Source organism: Thunnus albacares, chromosome 3 (assembly GCF_914725855.1).
Source record: "Thunnus albacares chromosome 3, fThuAlb1.1, whole genome shotgun sequence".
NCBI lineage: Eukaryota > Metazoa > Chordata > Actinopteri > Scombriformes > Scombridae > Thunnus > Thunnus albacares.
Window position 1 is genome coordinate 7462863 of NC_058108.1, and position 12666 is coordinate 7475528.

The 12666-nt window shown below is 41.3% G+C and overlaps 1 protein-coding gene across 2 annotated transcripts in view; it reads left to right on the forward strand.

Moving 5' to 3' along the window:
- The window catches only part of pkd1a (polycystic kidney disease 1a), a 68426-nt gene that overhangs the window by 23692 nt on the left and 32068 nt on the right, over positions 1 to 12666 (forward strand). For both annotated transcript variants that reach the window (XM_044346065.1, XM_044346067.1), the window contains exons 9-18: positions 2660 to 2837; positions 4903 to 5117; positions 6950 to 7071; positions 7196 to 7346; positions 8532 to 8794; positions 9115 to 9495; positions 9879 to 10361; positions 10502 to 10633; positions 11633 to 11808; positions 12528 to 12658. In XM_044346065.1, coding sequence (XP_044202000.1) covers positions 2660 to 2837; positions 4903 to 5117; positions 6950 to 7071; positions 7196 to 7346; positions 8532 to 8794; positions 9115 to 9495; positions 9879 to 10361; positions 10502 to 10633; positions 11633 to 11808; positions 12528 to 12658 — 2232 coding nt within the window. The remainder of the gene's footprint in view (positions 1 to 2659; positions 2838 to 4902; positions 5118 to 6949; positions 7072 to 7195; positions 7347 to 8531; positions 8795 to 9114; positions 9496 to 9878; positions 10362 to 10501; positions 10634 to 11632; positions 11809 to 12527; positions 12659 to 12666) is intronic.

Sequence of the window (12666 nt, forward strand, 5' to 3'; positions counted from 1 at the left end):
TGCACCATCTTTATTTGCACTCAGCGGCCCATCCTTGTCATCGGAGGTCTTCTGTATTTGTGAGGTTGAATAAGAGGGAAAAAATCAAGTTCTGATTTTTCTCTCTCTCATCCCCTAACCTGCCCTCCCCTCTCTCGCTCATACACATGCATACATACAGCTCCAAGCTGTCTCTATACTGCATTTCTGCTCCTTTCTCCCGTCATATGTCTGACACTAAGTAACAGTAACATTAAGTTAACATGAACATGAAGTTAAACATTATGTTTTTTTGACACGTCGATGTGGTACTGAAAGCTCAGTGTAAACATTTCTTCAGACGTGCATTCTTCTGTTTGTTACATATTTGTCTCAATTTGAGGACAGTGAAACTTTGCACTTATTATCTTTAGTGTGTCAATCAATCTTTCAATTTACAATCTAAGATTAGCAACTCTGGGTCACTTCTCTAATCAGTAGAGGACAGCGGTGGTTTCCTTTAGCTTGTATTATCTTGCAAGTTTATCGAAAACACACCAGCTGGGGTGGCTGATAAAATAACATTAGCTTGAAATATTTTTTAACTGCGTTACGAAGGATCTTGTGAAAATGTGAAACTTATCCATATATGTCTGATCTTGTCCCAACTCATCTCCCCCTAACATTTTTGTCTAATTTTTATTTGTTGACAAAAGTGTCAATAGATTTTGTCATCATAAATTAGTTTTTATTTAGTTACCGTCTTGTTTTCGTCAGTGAAAAATGTTGTTGACAAAAACTATGACGAAAATTATTCGTCAACAAAATTGATACAAAAACAAGCTGTGAACACAATATTGGCTGATATTATTGTATTTGATTCTTCTTCTTCTTCTTCTTCTTCTTCTTCTTCTTCTTCTTCTTCTTCTTCTTCTTCTTCTTCTTCTTCTTCTTCTTCTTCTTCTTCTTCTTCTTCTTCTTCTTCTTCTTCTTCTTCTAATTATTATTATTATTATTATATTGACCTTTTAGGTTCATATGGCAAACTTGTTAACATACAGCTGCCTATTTACACATCCAGCAGATACAGTATAGAGCAACATTAGAATTCATTTGGAGCTGTGTTTGTGTCCACCTGACAAATAAGAGTCCAATATTCACTCTACTTTTAGCTCTGGTTTGGTTTCCACCAACTCCTAAGACAAATATCTGTCTCTTTCGCTGCTAAATGCTCTACTTTCCTCACCAGCTAGTCACTGACTTCACTTGCTGCTTGATGTTGAGTAGGTAGTGTACAGAGGGCTTTTAGAGCTTTTTTTTTTGCTGAAAACAGATGCTTGCTGTGCCTCCAATTGGCTTATGAGAGGGGTGGTAATGACCAAAACAGTAAAGTTGTGGCTGGAAAACAAAAACAATGAGCTGAAACAAACTGAAAAGCTCCAAGAGGAACTGCAGTGTGGGGTTGGGTTCATCACCACAACCAACATCCTCTATGTTATACAAAGTCGTGTTATTATAAAATATTGATTGTACCTGACTGACGTCCAAACCTTGCTGCTGCCTGTCTGCACTCTCTGAGCTTCTCGAGGCTCTCACAGTTGGTCACAGTAGAGTGATCCATCAGTTAAGTCTTGTATGAAAGCAGTTACACATTAACTGTATCCCTATCTTCCTTTTTCACACATACACATACACACAATCTCTCAGATGTGTACTGCATATGGACCCACATACAAACTTTACCTATCCCCCTTCTCATCATATCCCTTCTCATCTCCTATTTCAGTCAGTTAAAGATTTCTTCCATTTGTTGATTTTTATGATTTTATCTTTTACCATTATTTGATCCATGCACCAGGTTTTTTCTTTGAGATATTGTGGGCCTGGCTTCTACAAAGTGCCAGATGAAGCTTCAGAAGAAAAGCAGAGACAGTAATAAGCGAGAGTTTGTGAAACTAAGATGATTCGCTGGAGGAAAAAGTGGGAATATGAAAGACAAGAAATGTCACTGTGAGTTCTTTCTGGCTGCCTCAACTGGATACTTTGTGTGTTTATGTGTGTGTATCCATGCAGCTCAGGCATGTGGGTAAGGCCACGCAGTCTGTAACAAGCCTCAAGGTTTTTTTTATCCTCCTTAACTTTTATACCCGGTTTTACTTGTTACCTATTTACCAACATGTATTTGTACCTCCTTTTCCTAACCATGTTTATCTAAGCCTTTCAGAAACTCGTACCCTTGAACTACTGTTCAAGTATTTATCAAAGACTGAACATTGCGAAAAGGATATGAGCAATCCATTTTTTGTAGCTGAGACATCAGATGTTTTCCCACCCATATCGATCAATATTACATATGTTTTATTCAGGAATTTAATGGAAATGAAGGTTCACACACCTAGAAGAGAATTTTTCTGTGCCTATTGCCACATTTACCAGAGCTCCCTAAATATTAGTTTATTTCTCTAACGGTATAAATGCAGCTTTGTGAACACTGTGATTTGTAATGATGTGTAAGTTATTTGCAGAGTATACAGGTATTGTACAGTATGTAATGTACAGTTAATTTTGTAATGTTCATCAAAAACGAAGTCAAGTCTTTAAAGTTCATATTTCTAGAAATAAAATAATGATTGTTTCTTTCCACGATGTTGCAAGTTTGACTTCAAGCAATCTGAAAAATCACGTGTCTGTCCTCTGCCAGCCTCCCCTTACTGTCCAAAGGATGGGGTGTACCACACCGAGTCCTCACGCTGTTTCCAGATCATTCCGGGGGAGTTGAGCTGGACCGATGCTCGACAGCAGTGTTCAGACCGCGGTGGGGATCTGGCAATAGTCAGAAGTGACGCACTGCGTAACCTGCTGGCATGTAAAGTCACACAGTGAGTATTTCTGTCTGAACGGGGTGAAAAAATCAGGCCTCAGAGTTTGTCTTCTCTGATTTTTCCAGCTCTGTGACTAAATGCCTCATCCCTGCTTGCATGACAACATTAATAGTTCTCACCACGTCTCAGTTTGTTTGCAGTAGTGCCAGAGAAAGAAACATTTTGACAGACTACAAATATTCAAAACAGGTGTTGACATGTTCATTGCTGAAAATCACAAAAGTACATTGTCTGGTTGGGCATGTGTAAACTGTGCTTTTCCTGTGTCTCCCCCCCTCTCTGCGTCAACTTTGAGGCTCATTTAACTGAATGTGACTCTTTGTGTTTGTGTGTGCGCACGTGTTGTTCAGACATGAGGCTGTTTTCAAGGCCAGTACGTCTCATTATTTATTATTTACTGTTCATGAACTTCATGCCTTGAAGATCACTGCATTGATTGATTTCTCTGGTTTATTTTTTTCATTTATTCACCTCTTTCTATTGTTTCTTTTGTTTTTCATTAATTTTCTTACTGACAAACTTCCATTACAGTCTTTTTCCACATACAGCTTGTATTGAGATGCAAACAGAGTATGTCAGGCTTGGGCTTGTTGACAGTAAACACTATATTTCCACATATAGTTATGCTTCTTTTCTATATGTACTCTAACGTTTGTGTGATGCACCGTTTATGTACATCATGTGAGGTACACTCTGGATTCTGCTTTGTGATGATGAAAACCTTTCTGGCCTCACGCTGATATGAAGGCCACCAGTGTTTGGTGTTTAGGTCTGAGAAGGTCGCTAAAAACACATCTGTAAAAGCACAGCTGCATTGTAACTTTAACACCCTGGGAGGAGGAGTCCACAGTTCATAGTGTGTGTGTGTGTCAGTGTGGGGGTAGAGGCCCTGCCCTCATCAACCAAAGTGGATGAGAGAAGAAAAAACCTGCTGCAGATGGAGCTTCTCCGCTCTCTCCTCCTCCACTCTCGTGTTCCTCCACCCCCGCGCTTATATAAGGAACTTTTTTTTCATCACTCTTGGTTTTTTGCCACAGAGACCCTTTTTTCTTGTTCCCTCTCTGCTTGTATTTTTTAACCCCTGTCCGTCCTTTCAGATGTCCTTTTCCCAGATGTGAGTAGTCTGCCATTGTAGAAAAGCCTGACCAAAAAAAAAAAAAAAAAAAGACAAGACAAGACAGAAAGGAAGGAAATTGCTTTTATCCAGGTGATGTTTTTGGACATGTCAGAAAACAACGGAGACAAGCATCAATCTAAATGTCTAAAATGCTGCTTCCGTTTTCTCCCACAAGTCTTTAGATCACAGTGAGTCATACACTGACTTTTCTTTTGGAGGGAAGACCATTTTGTTTTCAGCTAACAGCATGTGAAAAAGAGAAAAATGGAAGCAGGGGAAAATGTGCAGTCAATTAGTGGACTCATGGAGTGAAAATCCAATTTATCTGTTGTAATCACAGGGATGTAGAAAATATCTGACATCCCTTCAGTAACATCCCATTGAGGCTCAATCAAAGCCCATTTTCATGCTCTCTCTGCCCTGCAATCATTGATTGTTTAAGGCAAGATGGCACATAATTCACTGACTTCAATGTCACTTCTTGAGTCCCATATTGATTCAAGTCTGGATGTTCTATAAGGAGTAGTGTGTGGTCTGTTGTTCCTGATCTGACAGTACTGGCACATTCAGAAGGACATGTGTGAAAAAGATTTTTTCTTTTCATCAGTTACCCTTGAACTTAATACAGGTATTTTCCTACTTAGGCTACTTTTGGGGACAAATTTCAGACTAAAGACCAGTTACTTGGGGAGGGCTTGTCCAATTTGGGACAAATGCCATGTTTCTAATTGGTAAATTATGGTCAGTGCTTATGGTTAGGGTTAGGGTAAGTCTCAAAGAAGTCAATGTAAGTCGATGTAATGTCCCCAAAAGTGACCTAGGACAACGTGTGTGTGTGTGTCACATCAGCACAGAAGCCAATTTTTCAGCTGTCAACAGCCGCATAGCTAAATACCAAGCAGGCATTGTGTTAATCTGTGTGTTACCTGTCCATTCCTGCCCTAGGGAGCGAGGTGTATGGCTGGGACTGAGTGACGTCGACTCTCCTGGCAGGCTGCGCTGGGCAAACGGCTCAGAGGCACAGGAGGGAGAGGAGGGCCAGCCACCTCGTTCCCAGATATCCCGCGGAAACATGTGCGTGTCACTCGATCAGCGTGCTCAGACCAGTTCACACCCATGCCACGCCAAACGAGCCTATGTCTGCCAGTACAGCCCCCAAGGTAGGCTTTATATATACACTCACACGCACTGACACATGCACATCGACACAAAAAAATGAGGCAGTCCAAATGCCTAGAAATCCATAATCAGAGCAATAAGAGGAAAAACCAGAGGTACAGATTCATTGCAAATGCAGTCTCCCCAAATCCCTCTGCTCCTTAGTTGTTTGGGCAAAGAGCAGAGAATTTCAACCTTCTTCACTATCAATTTTATGTAAATTTAGTTGTGGCACAAACAAGTGTAGAAAGGAAAAGCAAACAGCCTCCTTCATAACTAATCACAGGCACAAGACGTGCTCCCTGAAGCACCATTTATAATTGGAGCACACTTGGCATTGATACAAATTGCTCCTTTTATAAGAAGCATCCAGAGACGGCGCTCCATCATTTTCAGCATTATAGTTATTTCAGAATATTATGGCAAAGCATCTCTGTATTTTCATATGGCCACATGCATCATTTCAGTATTCCCATTTATCATAATGTCTGGTTTTATATGTAAAATTTGTGAAGGGATAAAACATTACAGTTATCAAAAAGTGGACGATAAGCAGACTTCATGAAGCAATTTATGGTATTTATATGTGGCAGCAGCTTGATATCTGTCCAAACACAAAGTGTTGACCACTTCTAGATGAGAAGTGGCCCACATAAGTGTTGCTGGATGTAGACACCTGTGATGACATCTACATATAATATGCACATCCAGGAAATATGCATTTTAGTTTGGCTGTGTGTGTGTGTGTGTGTGTGTGTGTGTGTGTGTGTGTGTGTGTGTGTGTCCTCATGTGATGCTCTGGAAGAAGTCTGAGCAATCTTGACCCAGACTGTCCGTGAGCTCACAAACCCACCTGACAGAGCCTCATACATAGCATTTAATGAACATGAACATTTGTTAAAAATTCACGTACAGCTGAATGCTAATACAGGGAAGTGGCTAGGAAGAGAGTGGGAGCTACATTTTTGAACGCAGGCAGCAGAGCAGCAGCGAGGATGCAGAGCTCAGTGTTGAACGAGTGTCAAATGTTTATATGGGAGAGTAGTTGTGGACATGCATGATTGGAGTGTATATAGAACATGTGACCGTAAAAAGACTTCTGTGCCTGCCTGAACTACTGCAAGCTCCATTTTAATCAGCCAGCAGCTTTACGTTTTTTTTTTTGTTTTTTTTTTTACCCATTGCATAGTCAGTGAATAGAAGGCTGTCTGATTTAATTATTATGGAATAGGACATATTCTTCCTTATACTCAGGTTCATAATGTAACACTTCACTTGGTGCAGAAGAACCTCAAGCTGAAGTTAAACTGGAGTGACCGCTCCAGTCTGCTCCACAGGAAGAGTCTTAATGAGGCTGAATTCCTCTAAAAAATGTACAACAGCAGACAGTCAGCGAGAGCAGCGCAGACTAAAACTACCTTCAAAACTGAAGGGAAATTCAATGTCACAGTGTGAGACTCAATGTATATGTGTGGCAGGGGGAATTTAAGTGTGTCTCTGCCTGAATGTTTAATTGCGTTTCTTTGGTCTTTGATTCCGTCTCTGTTTTTGTGTCAGTCAGCAAGGAGCCAATACATCCTGTACTGAAGTGTTCTTCTTTTAGTATCTTTGACAGTAGTTTTGTTTGGTCTGTGTCTACGGAGGTTTGCTCTCCCTCTCATTTCTTCCCCTCTCTCTCTCTCAAAACAATGTGTAACTGTGTGGACTGCAGTCCTCCTGCAAAAAAAAGGAAACATGCTTCATCATTGCCTGTAAATTGCCTGCACTACCTCTCTACCCTCAATCCTCTCTCCTCCTTTGGCAACTTGACTTCATTCTGTTTCTCTCCCTATAGTGCGTGTTCCAGATGCAGGAATCTACATGGTGGGCCTGGCTGTGTTTCCCTCCCAAAATCCTTTGCACCATGCCACCACCACTCCACTCTCTGCAGCACAAACACCCAGCAGTGCCATAGAGGTGAGGGGAAATCTCAGCTTGTTTATTTAATCACTATAGCTCTACTGCTCTCATAAGACTTTGTGTCTCTTTCAAACTTGCTCTCATTTTTTCTCTATTTTGTTGTTGTTTTTTTTTCACTCAGGTGTTGCTGTTCCCAGCACTGAGTTTTGTTCAAGCAGGTCGTCTTTCCTCCCTGGAATTTGTCACTCAGGAGCTTGGCTCACAAATCCACATCCGATTCCAGACCTACAGACCTCACTGTCATTATCACGACCTGCACCTGCTACTACCCAGTGAGTCACACACAGAAACACACCTCTTTCTCACACACAAATGACACGTAAAACCATCTGCACATTCCTAGCGAGTATCACCAGGTGTTATAAAATATATAAACCACCTGTTAGAAAATAAACAACAAAAACACACATACTGACCAACCTTGTCTAAAGATGTTGGCTGGGTGAACATGAAAGAAAAGTTTGAATAGAGACAGAAACTGGGACAAAGGAAACAAGACCAATCAAGGTCACCTCCCTTCTGAGGGCTTCCTGTCCTTGTCTGAGATCACCAGACACACGGCACGTAACGGCAACACTATGTCGCACAAAGCACAAAAGACAGAGATGCTTTCTGTGTTTTTTGTACATCTCCACTGAGACATAGCAGAAAAAAATGTGCAAGAGACAGAGGAGCAGAGAGTGGATGCACATGAAAGATGTGAGAAACAGAAATCCACAGAGACGGCAGGCGGTTTGTAAAAGACAAGCGAGCACGTTTTTGTGAAGCTTTCACTTGGAATTTGTGAATGCAGCAGTAGAGGATGAGACACAAGAGATAATAAGATAATGCAACGGTGTTATTAATTACACAGTTCTGCAAGTTTGCTCTGCCCCACTCAGAGATGGATATCAGCCCAGCACATTAATTATGTTCCCACTACAACACACACACACACACACACACAAATCTTTCACATTTATTTTCCACAAGTACACACTTTTTTGGCTTGTTTTGGAGAGATTTTCTTGTTGATTTAATCTCTTTGATCCAATAATTCATTGCTTTTATCTGCAGTTTTGCTTCATCATGCTTGTTATATTTAAAGTGACAGGCAACAAATCAGCTTTTGATTCTGATTGGTTTATCTTGTGATTTTGTACTTTTTCCTTAAAGTATCACTCTGTGTTTTTTAAATGAAAAAGTTTTCTCCTTTTTAAATTTGTCATATGCAATATATGATATTAAACAGAAAAAAATAACAAATATGAATAAATTAATCTACCTCATTTAATTTGCTGCACCTGTTCTGTCAGTGCATTAAAATACATTTTTTGTGACTTTAATTGTGAGATACCTGATTTGCACTTGTACACAGTCTCCCTGAGCAAGTTGGTGATCTGTTTTGTATTCTTTTGTAATCTGACCATGTTCAGTAAAAACTAAATGATATTAAAAAATGAATTCTTGTGTCTCAGGTTGTGGAGGTCCAGCCTGTGCTCCTGTGGCTGTTTGTGTCCCCAATGACACCAGGGACAGTGATCCACCCTCTTGCCCCGGACTAGAGCAGTGGTGTCCTTTCCAGCGCCGGTGCCTGACCCTCTCTAGTCCCTGCCAGCCATCGTCCTGTCCTAACTGCACCCAGGCTCATCGCCTGCCCCCCGGGGCACTGAGACCCCGATACAAGCTCCAGAACGAGGTGGTCTTCACACTACCAGCAGGACCAGCTGCACACATACTGGTGAGAGGATAGTTATTTAGACAGAGTTTTCAGTGTTTAGGCTTTGGATGTGAAATAAGACCAGAAGAAATAGCTAATGACTTCCAGCTTTAATTTGAGGGTGTTTATAGCTGGATTATATAAACAGTTAAGGGATTGCAGCTGTTGTGCAAGGCCTGCCATTTCACTGCAACAAAACAGGCAGAGGAAGTTTTGATTCAATAAAGAAATCTCTTCTCATGTGTACACAAAGTTGGTGACACACAATGTGACTTTTATCTGTCTGACATTGATCTGTACCTGCTGATAACCTACAATCTCTTGCAACCTGTGTCTCCCAGGTGCAAGACCAATTGGAGGACCTCCTGGTTTCCCGCGGCGACATAATCGCCCTGCAGCATGATGCTGGCCCCGCCTCCCTTCTCCGCTGCCAAACCTCCTCACACTCACTGTGGCGACAACCTGTTTTAGCCCTTAACCAATCAGAGTGGTTCTTGATTAACAATACCAGACAGTCAACAGACAGCTCAGCTGACCACGACGCTGACGCTCTGCCTGACCCAGAGCTTGACCTGGAGGCGCTTGTGCAGGATGGCGAGGGAGGCTGGCTGGAGGAAGCAGTGTGCCCCGTCAGAGTGCTCTATGTGGGACACAGTGAGACCCAGCTGCAGGGAGCACAGCTGTCTGCTGGTCTACACCAGCCCGGACTCTACAGCCTGCTGGTAAGACATCAAAGCTGTATGTCATATCCCAGCATGCATCTGACAGAAGTCAACATGCTGGAGGAGGCCACGTGAGAACACAGAACCTATACTTAAAAGTTTTTCCTGTAAGAATTGTGTTCTTCTGTGTTAGATAAATTAGCAATCAACTAACTAACAGTGTGCAAGGGATTTTAAATGTGTGATTTTAAATTTGAACTTTCTATAGGGATTCATGTAATTTGAAAATGAAAAATTGTATCAATGTTTTTCCATGTGTTAACACTGGCTAATCAATCAACATCCATTAAGTTTGGATGATTATCTCCCCTTTTTGTTCTATATTGGTTATTATGCTGCGTTAACATGATAATTGACAACAAATTTGATTCAATCATTTCCAGGTGACTTCTGCTGAGCCATCATACAAAGTCTCAGCATCATGTCCATTGCGGGTGGTGCCTCCTCTGGGCTTGACAATCCTTCACCCCCCTCCTGGGAATGGCACCCTCTACCTGCAGCCAAACAACACCCGGCTGCTGCTCCGTGTCCAGTCTCGCTATGTAACAACGGCATCTCGGCGCAGCAGTAATCACAATGTGACCTTCCAGTCTGACTGTCCCCCAGAGTTTTCATCCAGTCCAGCACTCTGTCAGCCTGGGCCGACCTCAGGGTCAGGAGTGGAGGTCACAGAGCCAAGCCTGTATGCAGTGCTGGATCTGAGCTTGGAGGAGGAGGAGCAGAGGGGTCCACTGCAGGTCGAGCTGGAGGCCTACAATAATGTGACAGAAGCCAGCTTGACTGTGGTTGTCCACCTGGAAGAGCCACTCAGAGGATTGGTGGTGCAGCCGCACCCTGCCCACAGGGTGTTGATGGAGTCTGTTGTGGTGAGTTTGTGTGTTCATGACTGTATTTAATTGGTGATGGGTAGTAGTATTAAGAGCCTAGTTCATATTTGATATTATTCATACTGCACTGTGTTTTGTCTTTTTATCATATCTTTTTATTTTATACGTGTGTGTGTCAGAGTTATACAGCGTCAGTGCTCGAAGGCTCTAATCCAACATTTAAATGGACGGTTGATGACAAGCCCTACTTCACCTATTACAACACTGTCCTCAATGTGATCTACCAGCACGCTGCCGTCTATAAGCTCACGGTGAGTTTCTCTCTCATGTTCAGTGAGTCAAACTGTTGTTATACTGTCAAACTGTCTTTTCTGTTACCATTCATGAAAGAATATTAATTGCTTTAATTAAGATAAAATATGACTGCCTTGTTTTTGACACCCAGTATTTGTGATGAGGCATCCTCAAACAAATTGTCAAAATGTGTCAAGCACATTTAACGTTTTCAGTTGAAATTAAATTGAGGTAGGTTTAACCAGAAAGTTTTCCATTTGTTTTGACAGTTTTATACACTGATGAGCTTAATCACAATCAACATGTCAAAAATATGGGACAGAGTGAAACCTGTCTGCCTTTGAAAACATAGAGCTTCAACAGAGCACAGCCATTTTTGATATATATTTTAGATTTCTTTATTTTTTTCTGTTAATTACATCTGATAAAAAAATAAATCTATTGCACATACAAGCCTGAATAGATGAGTTTGTACTCTGTGAGAAGATGTACGAATTGGTTCAGCCCAACACATTAAAACATTAGCATTTTTGGTTTTATTTAAGACCTTTTTGAAACTTTTTAGTAATACATAGTGACAAGGTCTGCAATTAACAATTACTTTCACTCTCCATTTATCTGCTGATTGTTTTGTCATAAATTGTTGGTCTACAAAATGTCAGAAAACTGTTAAAAATGGCCTTCACAGTTTCCCAGATCCCTAGGTGACATCTTCAAATGTCAGACTAACAGTCCAAAACCCAAAGACGTTCAACTTTAAATCATAGAGTGCAAAGAAAACCAGCAAATATATACATTTAAAAAAGTGAGAACCAATACAGTTTATAGTATTTGTCTTAGAAAAATGAGAGGATTAATTGATTATCAAAATAGTTACAGAGGTCACACCATGTGTTTGGAAGTATTATGACTGCACCTCATTGGGTTGTGTCACCATCAAGGATAACTTAGATGTGGCACAAGACTTCAACTTCTTATCTTCAATCATCTTACCGGTTGTGTGGCATCTCTTCCAGGTGACGGCTATGAACCATGTCAGCACCCTTACAGAGCATTTCAACGTCACAGTGGATCGACTGCAACCCATGGCCAACCTCACAGTAAAGGGTGTTCCAGATGTGGTCCCTCAGGGCTCCACTCAGACTCTCACCACCTCTGTGCTCGTGGACATGTCTGTGACCGCCACCTTCCGGTATGAACAGAGCAGATAGATAGACAGCATGATAGATAGACAAATCAGATAGATTTGAAACAAGAAGTATTTTTTAAAAGACAACTTTTTCTCGCTGCATGTCTCTTCTCCTCTTTTTTTTTTTTTAATTTTAAGGCTGAGTGAAAACATTGTGCATCTGTTTATGTTTGTCTGCTCCTTTCTTCTCCTCTATCTGTCTGTCTGTCTTTTCTGGTCTTTTTCTCTGTTTTCGTCTTCCCGTGCACCATAATAGCACTGCAGCAATCATACCATGCAGAGCCTTGGATTTATAACCGTGTGGTTAGAGCAGATTGCTGACAAGAATTTTCCCTTCTGCTCTGCTGTTTCCCCTGTACTTCTTTTTCCTTTTTTTTCTTCACTCTTTCTCTTTTACTCTTTTCTCTCCCTCCCTCTTTCACATTCCCACCCTCCCAACTGTGGCGTACTCTTTCACTTAGTTTCCCTCCACTCTCACCATTCTCGGTCCAGTGAGGCTTCCTGAGTTTTGAGTTTCCACTTCTCCCTGTCCAAACCCTATATTGCCTCGTCAGAGAAGATTCCCACTTTCCAGCTAGTGATTGAGCGTGTATGTGTTTGTGTGTGTGTGTGTGGATGGAAATGGTTATCAGTGCATCTATTCATCTAAGCTCCATGTAGTTCTCTAAAGGTCCTGTTTTAATGGTTTTACTTTTTTTTTTTTTACATTTATTATGCTGCAGATGGTCCTTTGGTGACGGGGGATACAAGGAGTTTGAATTCAAGCCTCCCTACGCCACCTCCCTCCTCTGTCCAGACTCCCCAAATCAGGTCCTTCTAAGCAACAACGTCACTTATATCTACTCTCAGCCAGGTGACCCA